Source organism: Propithecus coquereli, unplaced genomic scaffold, assembly GCF_000956105.1.
Source record: "Propithecus coquereli isolate 6110/MARCELLA unplaced genomic scaffold, Pcoq_1.0 Scaffold150, whole genome shotgun sequence".
NCBI lineage: Eukaryota > Metazoa > Chordata > Mammalia > Primates > Indriidae > Propithecus > Propithecus coquereli.
This window is the reverse complement of record NW_012139414.1, coordinates 6600669-6623306: the sequence shown is the minus strand read 5'-3', so window position 1 is coordinate 6623306 and position 22638 is coordinate 6600669. Positions and strand designations below refer to the sequence as shown.

The 22638-nt window shown below is 42.3% G+C and overlaps 1 protein-coding gene across 1 annotated transcript in view; it reads left to right on the top strand.

Moving 5' to 3' along the window:
* TMEM248 (transmembrane protein 248) overlaps positions 1–13448 on the top strand; it is a 28342-nt gene extending 14894 nt beyond the window's left edge. Inside the window, exons 2-7 of the mRNA XM_012640365.1 lie at positions 704–880; positions 4556–4841; positions 6519–6669; positions 7775–7958; positions 9443–9586; positions 10780–13448. Of these exons, the coding sequence (XP_012495819.1) occupies positions 722–880; positions 4556–4841; positions 6519–6669; positions 7775–7958; positions 9443–9586; positions 10780–10800 (945 nt within the window). The 5' untranslated portion in view covers positions 704–721 and the 3' untranslated portion in view covers positions 10801–13448. The remainder of the gene's footprint in view (positions 1–703; positions 881–4555; positions 4842–6518; positions 6670–7774; positions 7959–9442; positions 9587–10779) is intronic.
* The last annotated feature ends 9190 nt before the right edge of the window (positions 13449–22638 follow it).

The following is a 22638-nucleotide window of genomic DNA, read 5'->3' as shown; positions in this document are numbered from 1 at the left end:
AAGTCCCAGCTCACTTCCTTGCAGAAATTGACAGGCCAATCCTAGAGACTAGCAAGGCCAGTGTGGCCAAAGCCCAGTGAGGGAGGAGAGAGGGTTGACAGCAATGCAGTTGGAGAGGTTGGCAGGGCTCTGGGTCATGAAACCCTGTGGGCTGTGATGGGGAGATGTTGCTGCTCTCATCCCAGGGTTGGTGGGAAGCTTCAGGAGTGTTTCAGGCCGAGGAGTGATATAACATTTGGTCAGTATTTATTGAACCTTCTCTGTGCCAGGTGCTGGGCCATGAGCGATATGGCAGTGAACAGGACAGAATGTTGAGTAAATAGAACTCACCTTTTCAATGGTAGGAAATGAGAGCATCCTCTGTTTCTGTCCATGTTGGTATGTATCTGTGTCACATTACTGACCTGCTTAAACATCTTCTTAAGTAATGTGCAAGTAGCAATATTCATTATAGAATATTTAGGAGATTCAAACTGAAAGAGAATACACATCTTTCGAGATCCTACCATTTTGAGGTAATGACAGTTAACATTTAGTGGATTTTTTTTCTAGTCTTTTGAATGAATTTGTGGTCAGACGTTTCTCAAATTCAGTAAGGAGTGTCACTCGCCAACACTACTAAAGGAGACAAAAATGAGAATCATTGCTTTTCTTTTGGTAAGTCAGTCCACCGTTAACCAGTCTTCTGATTAATTTCTTTTAGGTGGAGCTCATCAGAATAATGTTCAACATCAACCCCCTGGAGAACCTGAAGGTGTACATCAGCAGTCGGCCTCCCCTGGTGGTCTTTATGATCAGTGTGAGTGCCATGGCAATAGCTTTCTTGACCTTGGGCTATTTCTTCAAAATCAAGGAGATTAAATCACCAGAAATGGCAGAGGTATAGTATATTCTAACTTCTCCTGTCAGGCTGGCTGGACCTTGTTGAGTGGGGAAACAACCTTGTGGCTCTCTCTGATTGTCAATTTTTTCACCTAGTTAGGTCAGAATTTATTCAGAATTTTCCATCTTCCCTTGCTTTGTTAGGAAATACCTAGTTAGATATAATAGATACTGTTTGGTTTAAATAGTGCTACCAGTTTCAGTTAGACTATTTTGGCAATGAAACAGATGCATTTTGGAGAGTATATTTATGAAATGATTTGTGTCAAGAAGCTAGAGAACTCACTTCTTTGATATTTGTATTAAATTAGCTCATTGCAGTTTTAGAAAACTGAACATTTGAAAATTTAAAGGCACTTATCGTGGAGTTTTATCAGCTGTACTGATGACTTTTTCATTGGATAAGAAGGGATCCTAAAGAAATTCAAAAGCAGGATCGATTTCCAAATATATTTGTTGTTTTTAATCAAGGAAAACGTCAGGTATCTAAACTTGCCTTCTAGAGTTTACATTTTAGGAAATTGAAATAAATTATTGGAGCATTGATCTTTAATCTTTAAATCAGGTATAGTTTGAACACTTATAATGTAGATTTTAAAAGATGTGTAATTTGCATATTGGAAAACAACTCATTCTTGTTTAATAGAGGTGAATGGTAATATACCTATTCATAAGTTTATTTTACATATTAGGAATTATACAGAATTAATGATATGAATTTACTGATAAGGTTTCTTTTAGGACAAATTCGTTCTTAAGAAATTTCTTGAGTGCCTTCTCCTTCACTTTTTTTCTTCTTGGGTTTGTTTGTTGGTGGGGGGTGGGGATTGGGATCATGTTGTTGCTACGTTGTATGTGCCTTGCCATGGTGAGAGGAGAGTTCTCTATTCAGTGTAATTGGGATCATGGCTTCTCTTGTGTTCTCTGGCTGCCCAACCCCTGGGCTTCGGACCAATATTGGGCCAGCCAGAGAAGCTTCGTCTGTATTTACAGCCACTCCCCATTGCTCGCATCACCGCATAAGCTCTGCCTCCTGTTGGATCAGCAGTGACGTTAGATTCTCATAGTGGGCAAACCGTACTGTAAACTGCGCATGGAGGGATCTAGGCTGCGCGCTCCTTATGAGAATCTAATGCCTGATGATCTGAGGTGGAGCTGAGACGGTGATGCTAATGCTGGGGAGCGACTGGAAATACAGATTATCATTAGCAGAGAGTTTGACTGCACAGTAAATGTAATGCGCTTGAATCATCCAGAAACCATCCCCTGCCACCTCCCAGTCCGTGGAAGAATTGTCTTCCATGAAACTGGTCCGTGGTGCCAAAAGGTAGGGACTGCTGCTCTGTGGCATTCTAGATCATAGGTGATCTTGGCAGGAGGGACAGCTTCACACATGAACTCTCTAACAGTTAAAGTAACGAGTTTTAGCTATTTTTACCATGAAACCCTTTCAAAGAGTTTCTTACCAAGGGATGTACTAGGCGGCATAATTCTCCCTCTTTTCTGACCCTGCCTGAGTCTTTAAAGGTTGCACAAACAGGCTGCACCCACGTTAGGGGTGAAAATGAACATTCTAGTCACTACTATAGCTTTGCAGCATCCTGGAATTCCTTTCCTGAATAGCCCAAGTCTGTGTTGAACACTTGACCAAGGCCACTGGTTAAGATGTAGCCTGGAGGTCTGGCCCATTCTTCGTTTGTCCTACTCTTTGCAACCTAGCTGGTTATGTGTACATTATGTTGCCATAGCAAAGTTTTTGCCTAGGGGTAAACATCCCTAAACTGTTAATTTTTGTATAGTAATTTATTTTAAGATAAAATGGTTATTAAAACTCAGAATCTCAAAGCAGTCTTACTCTTTGAAAGTAGTACATGTACTCAAGTTTATACTCAAGTTGGAAAATGTTTTGAGACTATTTAGATTGTTTTTTTCTTGATCGTCATGTAAAATTCTAAAAAATGTTCCAACTTTGTGTCATTGTTTGAGGCTCAAAGGATTGGTGTTGAAGGTCTGTTGAGTTTACAGTCAGGTGATATTAGGTCAGTAAATTTTATTCTGGAATGTAGGTATTTTGGAAAGATCTAATTAACATATTTAAACAGGATGTGTTCTAAAACTTCTATATTTGTAAAACTTAAAGATCTTACATTGTTCAGTATAGCAAGTCTTACTAAAATATTTGTTTTCTTGGTTGGTTTTTTAAGTTAAAAGTAGTAATTAAAACCATATTTTGTTTCCTGGCCTGTGTTGTATATCTGATATTCATAGGCTGTAAAAATGGTTAAAGAAAATAACTTGATAAAAAAAAGACGTGGCCTGGATAACTAGCCCTTAATAATCAAAATGGGCCTGGTGTCGGCTTTGGCCAGCTGTTCAACATGGACTCCAGCTCTGCGGGAATACAGCACAGAGATGCTGCAGACCTTTGGTTATGATTAATTTACTGATTTTATTTTCAAATGAGGATCCTGAGTTATACGAAAAGCAGCGGTGTATGAGAAAAGTTTTGGGCTGGGAATCAGAACTTAATGCTGATTCTACCTTGAACTAGAATTGGAGGGTCCCTAATTTGCCCTTGGCCTCAGTTTCTGGAATATGTGGGCTAAGACTAGAGTGTTGATTTTCGGTCCTAATGTAGTGGACTGGTCTGCTAAGTTTGCAGGTGTTAGGGAAAATGTAATTTGATAGATCCAGTTGCAGGCTTATTAAATGTCACAGTTAATAGTAATGCTGTAAAGGTGGACTCACTTGGCTGCTTGGGGCTTGCTTAAATGGCATTTTTAATCAGTTTTAACGTTAAGAGTAATTGGAAGTGTATCTTGGTTTGGCTTCACATTTGGCAACTTTTTCTAAACTAATGTTGCTTGGGAAAAAGAAGTTGTATGTAACAGGCTAGGTTAGGTTTGTTGTTGGTACTTTAGCATGAGTTCACCTTTGGGTTTCTGCTAAAATTAAAATAGACCCTGGTGGGTCCTTTACTATGTTGGCATCTGTAATGAGCTGTATGTGTTTTTAGAATTCATTCATGATTTAAATCATCAGTACAGGCTGTAGATATTAAAAGAAGGCTGAAAACATCTGTGCCCTTCATTTTGAAATTGTTTCTGCTCTAAGGTGGCATCAAAAGTCCATAACAAGGGAGAAAAAGTACCAAATGAGTATTGGTGTTTACTGCTGTTTTGCATTCTTGAGAGAAAAAGCAAGCTGTATGGAATTGGTCTTTTGAGAAATTATTTTAAGGCAGCCTCATTGAAAAAACTAATTGTCACAACTAAATGAGTTTGGATTAATGCTTTCAGTGTTTTACTACTTTCGTTCAAACTTTCCAAGTTTGATTCTGAGGCTGGGTCATTTCCTGTAATTATAATATTTTGGTTTTAAAAGAAAAAACCATTTTCTTGAATAACTGGGTTTATTCTCACAGTTTATGTAAAATCTCATGCCAACGAAGAGTTTATGTTTTAGATTATGAATATGAAAATGATTAGGAAAGTCACACTGTTCTGCCAATGCAAGAGGATGGTGGCTGTGTTGTCACTATTTTAAATGACCGACTCTGAATTATAGTTTACTGTTGTGATGTGACACCACGCTGAGGGTCACGACTGCATTCCTGCAGTGGGAGCCTTTGGGACTGCTCACACTCGTTTCTCTTTATTTCACTTCACTGAAGGATTGGAATACTTTTCTGCTACGATTTAATGATTTGGACTTGTGTGTATCAGAGAATGAAACGTTAAAGCATCTCACGAATGACACCACAACTCCAGAAAGCACAATGACCAGCGGGCAGGCCAGAGCATCCACACAGTCCCCCCAGGCCCTGGAGGATTCAGGCCCAGTTAACATCTCAGTGGCAATCACCCTAACCCTGGATCCACTGAAACCCTTTGGAGGGTACTCTCGCAACGTCACTCATCTGTACTCAACCATATTAGGGCATCAGATTGGACTCTCAGGTATGTGGGCATTAGCCGTGTTCTTTTCAGACTTCTCAGGCAACAATTATTACAAGGCAGCCAGAGGATTAGCCATGTATGATTTTACTCATCATACTATATTTCATTTTTGCACGTATGTCTTCTTTCGTTGAGTTTGAACCACACAAAGTCAAGAAGGAATCATTTCTACTACATCTTCACTTAGTAAAGTGCTTGGCTTGCAGTAGTCTCTCAATAAAAGCTTGGAAATGCAAGAAACTGAAAAAACTCTAAGGCCTGTTTCTGGCCTTAATGTTTACAAACATGTAATTTTTATCCTGGCTTAGCCTAATGGAGTTTTCAGTACTTACTACAAATATTACATTGCTATTAGTGTACAAATTTCTGAATGCTCGTCACTATCTCAGCACTGTGTTAGCTGCCGGGAAGAACTAGAAAAAGCCTAAAATTTGGTCTCTTCCCTTTGGAATTTTCGGATTATGGAAGAGACAGTGAGTTAATGTTTATCAAGCACTTACAATAGTTCCTGGTACAAAGAAAATGTTATGTAAGTGCTTATTAAATAATATGAAAAATAAACACCCATAAAACGTGGAGCACTGCCCTTAGACCAGTACTAAATGAATGGCAAGCTGGGCATGGTGGTTAGTGCTTGTAATCCCAGTACTTTGGGAGACTGAAGTGGGAAAATCACTGGAGGCCAGGAGTTTGAGACCAGCCTGGACAACATAGCAAAACCCTGTCTCAGCCGGGCGCGGTGGCTCATGCCTGTAATCCTAGCACTCTGGGAGGCCGAGGCAGGTGGATCGCTCAAGGTCAGGAGTTCGAGACCAGCCTGAGGAAGAGCGAGACCCCATCTCTACTAAAAATAGAGAGAAATTATTTGGACAACTAAAAATCTATATAGAAAAAATTAGCCGGGCATGGTGGCGCATGCCTGTAGCCCCAGCTACTCTCGAGGCTGAGGCTGGAGGATCGATTGAGCCCAGGAGTTTGAGGTTGCAGTGAGCTAGGCTGATGTCACTATACTCTAGGCTGGGCAACAGAGCAGGACCCTGTCTCAAATAAATAAATAAATAAAGTCCTTAAAGGAATTTGTGAGTGCCTGCCAGCCTTCTGTTGCCTATTAGAGGTGACAGTATTCCCTTGGTAATCAAGATATGGGTGACTTCTGGGTGTTCCATGTAGCAAGTGGGTCTTTTTCTTCTGTTGTGGCTTCAGAACACCTTGGTTTTAGTTTAAGCTTCATCACTTACCCGTGCCATCTTAAGTCTGTTAGACCTCCTGATCCTCAGTGCATTCACATGTAAAAGGGAACAGTAACACATCTTTGGTCATGCATGGCATGGTGGTAAATTTTAAGTGAAGTAATACATACAACAGATGTTTGAACATGGTAAGAGTGCCGTACCAATGCTGCGACAGTGGTGCTAATTCTCCCAGCCCAAGCTGTCCAGCTTAGGAGCTGCCGGGCCCTGGCTGCAGAGCGGCCCCTCTCTGCCACTTCGTGGCTGTGCTGGTTGAGCAGGCCTCACAGTCCGGATCAGAGCTGTTCTTGTTCCTGAAACCCCACAAAGGCAGCTGTCTGGGCTGGTAGGTGATTCCTGGGTGGGTTTGATTTCAGAATTTATGCAAATCCTAGAGAATCAATAAATATTATTTTATTTGCCAAAAAAAACAATTTCTCTTTCACAGGCCGAGAAGCCCACGAGGAGATAAACATTACCTTTACCCTGCCTACAGCTTGGAGCTCGGATGACTGTGCTCTCCATGGTCACTGTGAGCAGGTGGTGTTCACAGCCTGTATGACCCTCACGGCCACCCCCGGTGTGTTCCCTGTCACCGTGTAAGTGTTTCCGGCACCCAGGGGATGTGCGCCAGAAGCTATGTTTGCCATGAGTATAGCTGGGCTGCTTTAGCAGCAAATTCTCAGGATGGCTTTCTTCGTAGAATTATCACTGCTCAGACCTCTCTAAAGGATTATTTAAGTTTAGTTTGGAATTCTGAAGCTGGAACTTCTGCATATAAATCTTAGAAAGTTAGTGCTTCAACAAGGCAATAAAAACACCTGGTTGCCGTTGGGTGTTCTTGGGCTGCTTTTCTTACAGGAGTAGAACAGAAGCAGCAGGTCGCAGAAAGGATAAATAACAGCTGATCCGACAACCAGAGCGACCCATAATCAGGCTTCTCTAAAGATAAAGGTTTTGTTCATCTCCATTATCCAGAAAGAGTTTGTATTAAAATCAGGACTATAAATTGAACCTTATTTTCCATTAGATAATTACTGTTTCTGAAACTTCTGCTTCAGTCTTTTTAGCGGCAGTCAATGTTACTGCTTTGCCTTTAGGGTTTTTTTTTCCTTTTCTCTCCTTTCTCTGTAAAAGGGAGAGTGATCTATACATAAATATGTGAAATACATAAGATATAGCCTATTTAAAAGAATTGTGTGGTGAACCCTGTTTTAATAGGAATTATCCTGGGATTTATCTATTTTTGGACATTTGGAGGGTTGTAGGACAAGAACAGATAAGTTAAACATTATTTGGTGTTATAATGCCTGATGCAGACATTGGTATGTAAAGCTTCCATTTGTAACTAAAAAGTCAGGTAATTCGAGGGTATAGGCTTAAAAGGAGCAGGGTCCCCTTTGGCCTTATCATATGTGAGAGGATGTGGCTTGAATTCTGAAGGCAAAAATCTAACACTCAAACTCCTAAATGTCAGATGCCTATTTCTTCTACTGTTATGTGTGTTGTTTTTTTTTTTAAAGACTCTTAAACTAAAAATATAATGGTGTTTATCTCAAAGAAACATATTGTCAGAGATGTTTACACCTCATGTTATTTCTTCTTTCCACACGTGTTGCTATGTTCAGTGTTGTGCCAGGTGCTGTGAGGGTGACACAGGAAAATGGCCACTGAGCACGTGTCCTTCCCTCTCTTCCCTTGCAGACAGCCACCGCACTGTGTTCCTGACACATACAGCAACGCCACGCTCTGGTACAAGATCTTCACAACTGCCAGAGATGCCAACACAAAATACGCTCAAGATTACAATCCTTTCTGGTGTTATAAAGGGGCCATTGGAAAAGTCTATCATGCTTTAAATCCCAAGCTTACGGTTATCGTTCCAGATGTAAGTGAGACAGATCGTGCGGGCACGTGTGTGTGCATGCGTGTGTGTGTTAGAACTGTTAGCGTGGGCCCTGTTTATTCCCTTGGATTAGCTCAGACCCTGCCGCTCTAGATTTCCAGCTGGGTTGGGAGACTAGGCAGAGTGGTGGAAACTTAGAAAAACGCACCACTCTTTTGGTTAAGAAAAATGTTCTTTTCTTTGTTTTCTGTTTTGTTCAGCAGCAGTTATTTATTGAGCAACTGCTGTGTACCTAACCCATGGGGGTTATAAGAGATGCTTATTCAGTCTTAGACTGATGCACCCAACCACGGAAGAGTAATTGGTTAGTGTCAGCATGAGCAATGAGCAGTGCTGTGTGGAGTTCAGAAAGGTAGAAGTGAGTAGCAGAAGGAGATGAGTCTTTGGCTAGATACTGAGGCCTGAATAGGGTTTAACTTAACACAGAGGAAAGGAGAAAACTCTTATCTAGTCTAGCAGGTGATATGCTGGCTCAGCCTCCTGCTTAGACTCGAGCCCACTTTTAACAGACTGCTGTGGTATTTTGTAAATGCCCTTATGTTTGTTCCTGTCAGGATGTGTTAGTTGGATTTTTCTTCCTTGGGCCTGGTCCTTTTCCCTTTTCCATAGTTGATTTTTACCAAGTGGAGGCAGTTAGGCTAGAGGCCGGAAGAAGTGAGCAGTGGAGATCAGGCTGGGTGGCGGGCAGAGGCCAGGTTCCAGGGGCCCTTCATGCCAGCTGAGGCATTTGGCCTTTCTCCTTGGCAAGGCAGTCACTGCTGGTGTTGGGGCTGTAGGGGTTGGTGGAGCAGTGTGTCAGGAAGACTGGGCTCCCCTTGATGTTTAGATGGGAGGGGCCAGAGGCTGGCACCGTGAGGACTGGAGATGGAGAAGGAACAGGAATGGAAGCGTGTCTGCGCTCTCAGAGGACTGGCAGGGCCTGGGGATTGATTGCATGTGGGAGGTCAAAGAGGAGTTAAATCCAGGATGACCTCAGCATTTTCAGACTGGGACTTGAGAAGTAGGGACAAGCAGAAGTAAGGAAGCTGGCCCTGGGGAGGCGGCTGTGCTGAGGCCTTCCTGCTGGGCGTGTGGCCTGGAGTTAGGAATGCAGGCGGGGCTGCCAGCCATGCACCCTGCGGGGCTGTTGGAGGGCAGTCAGGGGAAGAAGACACAAGTCCAGAAAAGAGTGGGGGTTAAAGATGCCTGGGGTGGGCTGGAGGGTTGGGGCAGTGTGGGAGGGCGGACAGCTTTAGGAAGGAGTGGGTGGTCTCCGCAGGGATAGCTTAGGAACACCGTGTCCTCACTTAATGAGATCCAGCTTTGGTAGTTTAGGAGACAAAAGGAGAAACCTCCTCTTTGAGTTTAAGACTGAAAGTTAAAGCAAGTCTGGAGGTTGTGAATCCTGTCTCCAAAAACCAAGCTTTAAAATCTTTCAACAACTCAGTGCAGATATTGTTTCAGGTTTTTTTCTCCTCTTTATTTAGGATGACCGTTCATTAATAAACTTGCATCTCATGCACACCAGTTACTTCCTCTTCGTGATGGTGATAACAATGTTTTGCTATGCTGTTATCAAAGGCAGACCCAGCAAACTGCGTCAGAGCAATCCCGAATTTTGTCCTGAGAAGGTGAGCAGTGGACAGAGTCTGGCCCAGCATTTTGCTAGAGGTCCCTATATACAGAAAGTCCCAGTTAGTCCTTACTCCATTTATTGTGGGTGGCAGCTTCCCTCCAGAGAAATTACAGTGGCGCAGGAGATTGGTTTCAAGACCCCCTAGGATACCAAAATCCAATAATGCTCGAATCCCTTATATAAAATGGCATAATTTTTGCATATAACTTATATCCTCTTATATACTTTAAATCATCTCTAGATTTCTTATAATACTCTTAGTACAGTGTAAATGCTATGTAAATATTTGTTATGCTATACTTTTATTTGTATTATTTTAAATTGTATTGTTATTTTTTATTGGCTTTTTTCTTTTGAGTATTTTCAATCCACGATTGGTTGAATCCGTAGATGCAGAAACTGCAGATATGGAAGACCAGCTGTAGTTTCTGTCTTTTCATTAGAAGTAGTCTTTACCCTCAGCCTGAGTTACAGTGTTGGATTTTCAGTCATATATCCAAGCCTTCTTAGCTATTAAAAGGGACTGACTGTAGCAGTTGTTCTCAGAACCTACAGGAGTACCACTGCCCCTCTACTCTATCAGCATGAGAAAGCATCCAGCAGAAAGAATGCTGATCAGGGTTTATTTTATTTTATTTTTTTTTTTGAGACAAGGTCTGTCACCCTGGCCAGAGTGTAGTGGTATAATCATAGCTCACTGCAGCCTCAAACTCCTGGGCTCAACTCCTTAGCCTCCTGAATAGTTAGGACTCTAGGCATGTGCCACCATGTCCAGCTAATTTAAAAAAATTTTTTCTATATAGATAGGGTTTCGCTGTGGTGCCCAGGCTGGTCTCAAACTCCTGGCCTCAAGTGATCCTTCCACCTTGGCCTCTCAAAAGTGCTGGGATTACAGGCATGAGTCACCATGTCTGGTTTGATCAGGGTTTAAAAACAGTTAACTCCGTATCTCAGCACAGTGGTTGCCCAGACCAACTGCATCTTGCAGAAGACTTAGGTCTCTATTCATTTCTTCCTAGGTGAGATTTTTTTTTCATAGGAATTTAATAACTCCCTTGCCTAATAGATGCTTGCAGTCAGTATCGCTCCTTGGTCTTTGGGTGGGGACCAGAACCTCTCATGGGTGCCATTGGGGTTGAATTACCTGCATTTCCCTGTTTGACTGGATACTGTCTTGCCCTCTTCTAGGTGGCTTTGGCTGAAGCCTAATCCCACAGCTCCTTGTTTTCTGAGAGAGACTAAGAGAACCATAATCATTGCCTGCTGAACCCAGCCCGGGCCTGGACACTCTGTGAATACATTATCTTGCAATGTTGGGTTATTCCAGCCAAAGACATTTCAAGTGCCTGTAACTGATTTGTACATATTTATAAAAATCTATTCGGAAATTGGTCCAATGATGCACGTGCTTTGCACTGGGTGCAGCCAGAACCCTTCAGCCTCACCTGTGGACTTGTGGACCATGTAGTGCTGGAGAGAATTCATGGATCTTGCTGCATTAAAGCAGGGCATGATGTTTTTACCAAGGTCACAGGTGCGTTTCATTGCTGGTGGGGTTGAGGTTTGGTTTGGTTCTTGTTTCAGCCTGATATGTATAGAATGTTTGAAACAGTCTGCACCTTTGATATGATATTGCATTTCCAAAGCCACCAATCCATTTTGTGGATTTTATGTGTCTGTGGCTTAATAATCATAGTAACAACAATAATACCTTTTTCTCCATTTTGCTTGCAAGGAAACATACCTAAGTTGTTTTTTTTTTTCTTTTTGAAGAAAAAATAAAATAGTCACATTTTAATACTACTCTAGTTAGGACAGACTTGTGCTTTTATCCTCAGTAAAAAGTAAAATATTTAAAAGTCACCTACATGGTAAAGATCTAAGTTTCATTTTCCACATGGATGCAAGGAACCTGGTCTTGTTCGAGTTGGCACAAAATGTTCTACTGTCTTTGTCCTCTGTTGCCCCCTTGCCTCTCTCATAAAAGTTAAAGCAGTTCCCTCACTCAAAGGGGCTTGAAAATGAAGTGAATGGCTCTAGAGTAGAGTAACAATCAGCTGTTCTTCTACTTTTGGGAATGCAGATGACCGTATGGAAAGAGAGAATGATTTGGTCTAATAGTCATGAAAGGATTTCTTGGTTTTTTTAAAGAGTGAGTGTATTTTCTTCTTTTTGGATTTATGTTTATGCAACTAACATATCTTCAGAAGGAAAATGGCAACTAATAGATCAATAACATCATGAAAATGATGCCTGTGAAATTTGAAGAAATGCAATTCCGATTGGCCATTTTTTAGGGAAAACCAAAAGCATTTTTCTTACAACATTTTGATCATCCAGTTCCTCTGCCCCTTTTTCCTTATAATCCATCATTTTAAAGAAATTGTGCATTGTCTTCCCCAATGTTTTCTTGTTACTAGTATTCTTACTGTTTTTCTTAATAACTTTTTGCCTTAATAAGTTATTGTCATTAATGACTTTTCCCAGGCAGTGTTACAGCAGAAGGGCAATTAAAACCTTGGACATGCCTATGAGCACTTCTTTTCCTTAACTTGAGGTTTGTAGTCTGTTCTAAATTAGAATTAGTTACTACAGTCTGAAATACATTGGCCTAGAACATTTTATCCCAGGCATTCTTGAATGGAGAACAACTGTGGGCTTTTACTGACGCTTGTTAAAGTAATCACTGTAGTAACTTGATATGTTTGTATTCCTTTTAGTATATTTCAAGTACAGTAATCATACCTGTCTATCCAGTTTTTTTTTTGTGATATGAGTTGCTTACATGATGCATGGCTCTCTTGTTAATTTAGTTTTCTCTTTAGAGACTTGGAGACCCTTATGAGACAAGGTTGAGAAAGAGCCATTTGGCTTGGCCTTTAGAAACATCAGTGTCATTAGGACCATCAGATTATAGATTAAGCTGCTACTGAATTAATCAAATCTCAAGTGGAGCTATACGGATAGATTTATAACTGGCAGAGTAATATAAAATGAACAAAGAGAAGTGAAAAAAGTCAGTTTCACTGGTTTGCTCAATCCAGCTTGTTGCTAATATTAATCACCCTAGTTTTAATTACAGGCAATGGCTGGAATCTGTAGCCAGGGGAAGAGGGACACTGTTAGGCATGAGGAAAGGAAGTGCCAAAAATACCTGGACAATATGACTTGTCCCGAGGCCAGGACACACAACACACACTTTAAAATCCAACATTCACCTAGCAGGTAATTCTCAGAGATCTTTTAGAAACACAGAGTCAATCAGGTGTATGAAGGAAGGCTGGGGAAGAGAGGCGGCCATGGGACCTGGGCGAAGAGGCCTGTTACTTGGAGAGACTTCCGCTGAATCTCAGGAAGTCCAGGGGACCTGATCCTCACCTATAGCTTGCTGGTGGACCTCAGGATTAGAAGAGTGTCACAGATGGGCCCGTTTGCCATTCGGGGTGGCCCCGCGCAGGAGCACTGGCTCGTCCTCAGGCATCTTGGACTAGAGGTCCAATAAAAGGTCAGCAACTTACTATTAAAATGGTTGTTTCAGATCATATTGATCTCTTTCCTTTTTCCTTTTGTCCTTTCACTGTATGACTTGAATCAGTTTTGATTCTATTTGTAAGTTTCTCTCATCGTTAGGAACCTGCCATTTCTTTTGCATTTTCTTTGGCAGTGCGTAGGGGTTCAGTATCCTGGTTTTTCAACCCTCCTGCAGGCACTGTGGGGTTACGAGGGCCAGTGGATCCATTTCACTTTCTTGCTGCATGATGGTCAGTAGCTGATCTGTTATGGCATTCACTCCCAGATTAATTTTCTGTGTTTGAAAATGTGCATATGTGCTTTACAGAATAAAACATCTGAATTTATTTACCGTGTCTCCTCTTCCTCCAGTCTGATGGGTGTTTCCTAAGGGAATAACACACACAGTAAGCAGTTGAGGATTTTTTGTCAGCTCCTCTTTTGAGGTGTCACCTGTCGCCAGGATGAGGGGTAGGCAGTGCTTCCTGTTAAGGTGCCCTCACCAGGCACATGGGCCTTCTCCCTGAGAGTGCAAAACCTCTTGCAGTTTATTTGACCAACACGTGCTCGAAGGCCTGACCCTAATCCTGCCTTGAGGAAGTTAGTAATAAATGCAGACCAGTAGGGAACATCGAATGGACGTGGGGGTTTAGAGACACCCTTCTCGGTTACGCACACCCCTAGTGTGCACTCGGCCTGCTCTGCCGTCTGCTGTCACAGCGCTCCTATGCACTGGGCTGCTTTTGCCAGGACAGCGCATCCTCTGCAGTTTCTACAGCAAAGGGAGATCGTGTTCACCGATGTGAATCCTTCCCATTTCCGATGGGCAGGGGGCTCCACGTTCCCTCCCTCCCTCCTCAGCAGGTGCCGGGGTCAGGAGGTCAGTCTGCAGGCACTCCGTGGGACAGGACAGCATTGAGGAGGGTAATACGTCAATGGGCTCTTTGTTTCTACCTCTGTCACCTCTTCCTGCCTTCTGCCTGGAACGGGTGGAGCACTCTGCTCGCGTTGCCTTGTGCTATTAGCTGCTCTCTCCTTGTACTTGGGTTTCTGTGCGTGGTGATTCATCCCGATCACAGCACAGAGTAAGCCTGGAAACATAAGCTCACGTCTCCTTTCTGTATTACACAGCCTGTGTAAAATCCGACACGTGCTAAGTTCTCATGTCAAGTTAGACATTTGCTTTAGAACCGTTTCATTTTCCTGGTGGGCTCACAGACGTGCAAGGATTACAGGACACGTGGCCTGAATGCACAGGCCGCAGGAGCGCCATGGCGCCCAGCCCAGCTCCTTGTGAATGGGCTTCTGTCTCAAAGAAACCTCTCTGCCCGCTCGTGAGAGTCCACCTGCTTTCACGTCTGAAGATCCTAAACTCCTTATGTTTCGCTAGTTTTTGATTGTGGGTGGGCTAGGGTGCTTTGGAAACCGCAAGAATAGATGGCGGTACATTGTGCTTCGTCTAGGGGGAAAGCGGGGGGCTGAGTTTTGCTTTTGATACTCAGCCTCTTTCCTCCTAACTCCTTTGCTCATGCAATAGCAAATACTTCCTGGGCTCCTCTTACATGCCAGCCACTGGTCTAGGAGTTGCCCTCTTGGCACGTGCCTTCTAGTCAGGGAGACAGCCCATCTAATGGCAGGCAGTGGTGAGATAAAGACGACCAGGGCAGAGAACGGTGGACGTGACGCCTCCGTCGGGCTGGTCGCAGAAGACAACTTGGAAGAGGTGCAGTTTGAAGACACACAGATGGAGGTGTTCTGGCGGAGGCTGTGCCAGGGGCCCTGCTCTTTGCCAGTGGAGACTGGCAGTCCTTTAGGACTTGTCTCCCCACCTGGGGCGAGATTCCGCCAGGCTGCATGCAGAGCGCTCCTAGGGGGACGGCACGCAAGAGGCTATGCAGGGAGACGCTCCTGCACCGACGGCCCGGGAAGGGAGTTCTCAGAACTGAAGCAAGAACTAACAAAACGAAGAAACTTTCCCCTAAGCTTTGGTCCTCTGTTATCAGCGATGCTGCCTGTGCCATGGCTTCTTACTGCTCATCGGGTGTGAGAACCAGGCTCTGTGTGTGTAATGGAAATAAATTTTGTGAAGTGATAATCGCCCTCGCTACATAAGGACATACACTGATATTTTTTGATTTTAGTCTCTTCTGCTTCAGTAAAACCCTGGGCATGCCCACAGAATTCATTGCACGGCCCACAAGTGGCAGCAGCCTGCAGTTTCAAAAGCACTGATTTAGGCAAGCTCACGTACAGCGGAGAGAGTTCTGAGTCTGAGCTCCGACATTCTAGCTACCAAGAATCGGTTTTGTCATTTTTAGCAAGGTGCAGTCTCTCCAGGTTTCAGCACTTTCGAGGCTGACATCTGGAAATTGTGTCGAGCAGACCTTCATTTTAAAGCTGAAGAACCCATTAATTTCAAGAAAAAGAAAGGCACATGGAAGAGGCTTGGATGGTGTCGCTGGTGAAACCTCTGTGCCTTTAATGCTTTCTCCGTCCACCGCCCGCGCCTTCATCTCCAGCCCACTCTCAGACCACATCCTGGATCTGGAAAACCCTTCTCACGGGCACTGGGCTCTTTATCCTTCTGTCCTTGTCCTTCAGCCAGATCTTGGTGTGTGTATTGCAACACATCCGTGACCGTGGGACTGGTGCACGGGCCTCATCTCCTTAGAAGCTGAACGGTCCACCTTTTGGGCCCCAAGCGTGCTGGTGCTCTGTGCAGTGCTTCCACCATTTCCTGCTGTGATGGCACTGCGGTGGCTGCTACCTGGGGCACCTCCCTTCCCCTCCAGTCCGGCCTCCTGCCTGGCTGCTGGCCTGCTCCAGCACTGTCCCAGGGCCCCTAGTGCTGGGGAAGCTGCAGACCAACTTGGGCACACTTAGGGCACCAGGGACCCCTTGGCCTTCTGTTTCGTCCCACCAAACCCATGCTGCAGTTCCCACAAAGGACTGTCCCAGTGTGGGGCTGGTTGGGATTCCCCCCCACAAAAAGCACTAAAGGCCAAAGTGATCGGTCCAAAGCCTTAATTAGGGGAACGTAGGCACACAGTGCTGCAGCCATCCTCGCAATGGGCAGAAAGAAAAGGGGTGTGGAAAGGCGTGTTCCACCCAGGTGTGTCCGCACACGGGGGTCAGGGAGTTTAAGAAATTTGGCTCAGGGCTGGAGCCAGTTTCTCTCAGTGTTTGGACAACAACCCAGACGACTGTATCAGTGCTTGAGAATGTTCAGTTCAAGGCCTTGGTTTGGGTTCAGACTGGGTCACAGTTTAAATGGTCAATGACCTCTGTGCTTCACCTTTTCTGGCACTTTGAGCTCAAGCCAATCAGTCCCAGAATCCTCTTTTTAAAACTTTTATCATGCTAAAAAAAATGATGCCATCTACCATGTGATGACAGTGGGATTAGATGCTTGTGCCTGTGAGAGGGTCACTGTGAATGGGACGGCTCTACATGCACAGCGACAGGTGAGGGGCTGAATGGGCCACTCATCCTGTGACAGCTGCTGGAGATGTGATTTTTGTTGGTAAGTTTCCTAACAAAAAGTACGCTCTTCCCTCAATTTAGTTGCATTCCTGAAAAATACAATGTGTGTTAAAACTGTGCAAAATAACTTTGTGCAAAGTAGAGTTAGGTTTCAGGCTCAAATGATGGTAAACATTTTTCATTTCTATGTGAATGTTGGATAAGATGCTGGAAGCCACGTGGAACATGTGACACATCTTTGCACAGTTGATGTCTGCATTCCAGGAGCAGGCTGCTATCGTGATGACCAGAAAACTCCCAGGTTTCCAGAGTGACCCCTGGGGTGGCATCACACTGTTGCAAAGCAAGGCTCCAGCATCCTGCCCAAGACTGAGAGGTTCTTGATCACCTCAGCTTTTTTTTAAACTGACCCTGGGCACTTAGAGTAGCTGTCATCTCCTGGCCTCTGCAGGCCAGGACCACCAGCCTGCGGTCTATGCCCCTTCCACTGTGGCCTCCTGACTGGCCCGTATCTCAAGATGATGCTGGGGGCTGAGGAGGTCCTGTCCTGCTCCTAGTCCCCACGGAGGACGGACCTGCCCCATAGATGTCCACCTGGCACTCAGGGAAGCCCAGGTTCCACCCAGGCAGGCACTGAAGCTGGGAGACAAGTGTATACTTCTTATGCCCAACGCTTTTTCTGCACGCACCCTCCCCCCACCAACACAGACAGCACACAAGCAATGCACAGAATGCCATGGAAACCAGAAGAGGCAGTAACTGAATTTATTGATTGTCATGTACATTGTTGCCATACCCAGATACAAAAATGATAGCCTATACTCTGGGCCTTAACAAATTCTACCTACAAAATTGTTGGTACCAGAGAAACATGCCGTAGATTGGACTAGGTGGTGGCCTGTGTTGGATGATTCGTGGGTACTAGTGGTAGGAATAAGCCAAAAGTACACAGTGGAAAAACAACTGACTTCTCAGAAACATTGGAGGTAGAAGATTTTGGAATGACATGTCCAAATTGCTAAAAGGAAAAAACTATCAACCAAGAATTCTATATGCGGAAAAATCCTTCGAAAGTGAAGTTGAAATAAAGACATTCCCAGGTAAGCAAAGACTGAGAGAATTAACTGCTAGCAGACTTGCCTTCCAAGAAATACTAAAGAAAGTTCTTCAGGATGAAATAAAATGTCATCACATGGCAACTCAAATCAACAGGAAGAAATGAAGAGCACCAGATATGGTGAGTAAGTAGGTAAGCAGAAACAGTGTATGAATATATTTTTCTCTTTTCTTAATTCCTTTAAATGACATATAATCATTTATAGCAATAATTATAACACTGCATTTTTGGATTTATAACATATGGATGAGATACATCTGATGATAATAGATCGAAGGAGAGGGGAATGCAAGCAAAGTTGCCGTGTTTTACCATAATCAAATCAACATTACCCTGAAGTAGGCTGTGATAAATTAAGATTTACATGGCAATCCTTAGAGCAACCACTATAGAAATAACTAAAAAATAAATAAAGTTGAAAAATCAAGACAAAAGTTAAAATGGAACACTGAAAATATTTTTAATACAGAAGAAGGCAGTAAAGGAGAACCAGAGGGAGACACACACACACACAGAATAATGGCATACATAAACCCTTTACGTGTGAATGAACTAAAAACTCCAATCAAAAGACAAAGATTATCAGACTGGATACAAAAGCAAGATCCAACTATAGGCTATTTATAAGAGACACATTTCAAATTCAAAGCCACAATTAGAGTAAAAATAAAATAATGGGAAAAGATATGCTACATAAATAGTAACCACAAGAGCTGGAATGGCTACATTAGTATCAGACAGAATAGATTTAAACCAAAAATATTACTAGGGATAAAGAAGGACATTTCAAAATGATCAAAAGTTTAATATATTAGAAATATAAAGCATATATAAATGTATACACAGCAACAGAGCCCTAAATTACATGAAACAAAAACTGACACCCATGTAAGGAGACACAGACAATTCAACAATTGTAGTTAGAGATTTCCATACCATATTCTCAATAATTGATAGAATAACCAGACATAAAATCAACCAGAAGATAGAAGATTTGGATAACACTATCAACCAATTTAACCTGACATTTAGTTAGCTCCACTCAACAGCAGCAAAATGTATTCTTTTCAAGTGCACGTGAAACATCCTAAAGATGTTAGGCCATACATGAGGCCATAAAATTGGAATAATTTAAAATACGTTTTCTGACCAAATTTAACACAAAAATAAATTTGGAAAATCTCCAAATATTTGGAAGCTAAATGATACCCTTCTAAGTAATGTACACACCAAAGAAGAGATCACAAGGAAAATTTTAAATGGAATGAAAATGAAAACATGATTTATCAAAATTTATGGGATGTGGCTAAAGTAGTGTTTAGAGGGGATTATTTATTAGGGTGCATGAGGAACATTTTGAGCTGATGAAAATGTTCTAAAACTGGATTGTGGTGATGGTTGCCCAACTCTATGAATTTACTAAAAAATCGAATTGCACACTTACAATGGATGAATTTTATGTGTGTAAATTATACCTCAGCGAAGCTGTTTGTTGAGGATTGGGGGAGGGGAGAGTGATTGCAAAGGGCTCTGCAGGTGGGGTGACCTGCTTGTATTGGTTTGCCAGAAACTTTCTGGTTTTAAGACAGAAAGTCCTGCATCTTGGGGACCTCCCTCAGTCTCAGGTAAACCTGCATAGTTGGTTGGTCACACTACACACAGGGGAAGTTTTAGGGTGATGGAACTATTTTGTATGGTACTAGGTTGGTGTATATATAACTCCATGCATTTGTCAAAACCCATACAGAGTAAACTTTATGCAAATTTTAAAAATTCGATCAAGACGTCATGGGATTTCAGGATGGAATGCAGACGGTGACAAATTAATCTAACTATATTGCGTATGTGTACATTTTCTCAGTGAAGAGGATGGGGAGAAAAGGAACCGATCTAACTAACTCTGGAAAATGATATTTTGACTGGATACTGTAAGGCTAAAGAAAAAGAAAGAACTGTACATAAACTCTGTACTCTAGGTGGTAAATTTGTTTCTCACAAAGTATAGGTTAGAAATTCTGAAACTATATACTAGGATTGAACAAATAAATAAATTGTAGATAATGGGAGCTGATTTACAAATAAGCAAGAGGGAAAGCTATAATAAACCTCTGGTGCTGGATTAGAGTCAGAGATATTGGTATGACCTCATTTATTTAATATATACAGATAGATACAGAAAGAACTATAAATATGTATATTCTTGAGCACAAGAGTTTGAGGATGCAGTGAGCTATGATAATGCCACTGTATTCCAGCCTGAGCAACAGAGTGAGATCCTGTCTCAAAAAAAGAAAAAAAAGAACGAATGCTGGCAAGGATATAGACAGAGGGGAACACTCATACACTGTTGGTGGGAATGTAAAGTGGTATAGCCACTATGGAAAACAGTATGGAGGTTCCTTAAAAAACTAAAACTAGAACTACCCTATATCCTGCAATCCCACTTCTGTGTATATATCTAAAAGAAAGAAAATAAGTATATGAAAGAGATATCTGCACTCTCATGTTTACTGCGGCACTACTCACAATATCCATGATATGGAATCAACCTAGATGTCTATCAATGGATGATGGATAAAGAAAATGTGGTATATACACAGTGGAATATTATGCAGCCATGAAAAGAATGAAATCATGTCACTTGTAGCAACTTGGATGGAACTAGAGGTCATTATGTTAAGTGAAATAAGCCAGGTGCAGAAAAACAAATAGTGCATGTTCTCACCCATACGTGGGAGCCAAAAAAGTGGATCTTAAGGAGGCAGAGAGCAGAATGATGGTTACTAGAGGCTTGGAAGGGAACAGGTGGGGGGATTAGGAGAACTTGGTTAATGGGTGCAAAAATACGGTTAGATGGAAGGAATAAGTTCTAGTATTCTATAGTACAGTAGGGAAATTATAGTTAACCATAATCTATTGCATATTTCAAAATAGGTAGAAGAGAAGAATAGTAACGTTCCCAACACAAAGAAAAGAAAAATATTTGAGGTGATAGTTATCCCAATTACCCTGATTTGATCATTACACATTGTATACATGTATCAAAACATCACATGTACACCCCAAATACATACAACTTGATATATCAATTTAAAAAACACGAAAATAATGACAGTGCCGGGTTTAATCCTTGAGCCTACACTAATGTAAATAAGTGATTGAAAAAAATGAATAAATGGGAAGGAGAAGGGACAAATCTTCCTTACAGAAGATTTCCAAATAATTATGTAGATACCACTTGCCCCTTTCTGGGAGGTGGAGCTTAATTCCCTTCCTCGTGAGTGTGGTCCGGGCTGAGTGATTCACTTGCAAAGGATAGAATAGAACAATACTAACTTGACCGTGGAGAAACCTGGCAGGTGCAGTCTTAACTAAGTGATTAAGGGTGACATCACCGTCAGTGTCATGCTGATATCAAACACCCCTAATATCATGCATGGAGAAGGGCACTACACCTTGTGGTATTCTTCCCCCAACCTATAACCCCATTGTAATCGTAACAAAACATCAGGAAAAAACCAAATTGTGGACAGTCTACAAAATATTTGTCCAGTACTCTTCAGAAGTGTCAAGGTCGTAAAAGACAAAGATTGAGAAACTGTCACATAGTGGAACAGACTAAGGGGACATCGTGGCTAAGTGTTATGGGTATCTTGGGTTGGGTTCTGAAGCAGTGGAATATCAGTGGAAAAACTGGTGAAATCAGAATAAATTCTATAGTTTAGTTAATAGTGTTGTACCAAGGTTAATTTCTTAGTTTTGACAAATGTACCATGGTTATGTAAGATATCAATATTAGGAGAAGCTGAGTGAAGGGTATACAGGAACTCTGTACTGTTTTTGCAATTTTCTGTAAAACTCAAATTATTCTGAAATAAAAAACTTATTTAAAAATGAGGAAGATGTCTATGTAATGATATGGAGAAATCACCAAGGTATAAGTGGAAAAAAGCAAGGTGCAGAATGATAGGTATAGTTTACTATTGTTTAGTTGCAAGTGCTAAGACCATTTCTGGAAAGACACCCCAAAAATTGGCAAAAGAGTTCCCTTAAGGGAGAATAATTGAATGGATGGAGACAGAATTCGGAGAGAGACTTTTCTGCTTTGGAACTTTTGTACCTGTTGAATTTTGTGCCATGTGCAAAAGAGTAAATTAAAAAGCGGGTAAGATAAAGTTGCCTTTGGTCCAAATCCCCACACAAATCCTTTAAATTACCCAGGATTAGGAAAAAATCATTAAAAATTGGCCGAGCTCCCAGAAGAAGCAGTTGGCTTGAATTTAGGAGCCACAATGTAAGAGCTCTCTGCACGTGGGACAGTGAGAAGGGGCCGTGAGCCCAAGGCAAGCTGGGCACAGCGGGCTCACACCCCCTGGACACCTCAAGGCACAGGTCACTGGGAACACTTCCTTCTCTGTCCTTCAGTCTTGCTTGCTTTCTTCTTCCTTAACAGATTTGGTTGAATTCACTTCATTTGTCATTTTCCTGGTGAGCACTCACCCTACCCTTTGCTTTTCTTTAGAAAACTATGTGTTTACTTGTTTTTCCCATGATGTATTGCTGCATAATAAACTGTCTCAGTCCATTCAGGCTGCTATAACCAAAATTCCATAGACTGGGTGGCTTAAACCACAGAAATTTATTTCTCGCATTTTTAGAAGCTGGGAATTCCAAGGTCAAGATGTCAGTAGATCGAGGTTCCCATGAGAGCTCCCTTCTTGGTTTGCAGATGATGTTGTTATATCCTCACACGGTGGAGAGTGGGGGTTGGGGGAGAAGAGAGAAAATGAGAGAAAGAGAGAGAGAGAGAGAGAGAGAGAGAGATATCACACTTTTTTTTTTTTGAGAGAGTCTCGCTCCGTTGCCTGGGCTGAGTGTCGTGGCATCAGCCTAGCTCACAGCAACCTCAAACTCCTGGGTTCAAGCCATCCTCCTGC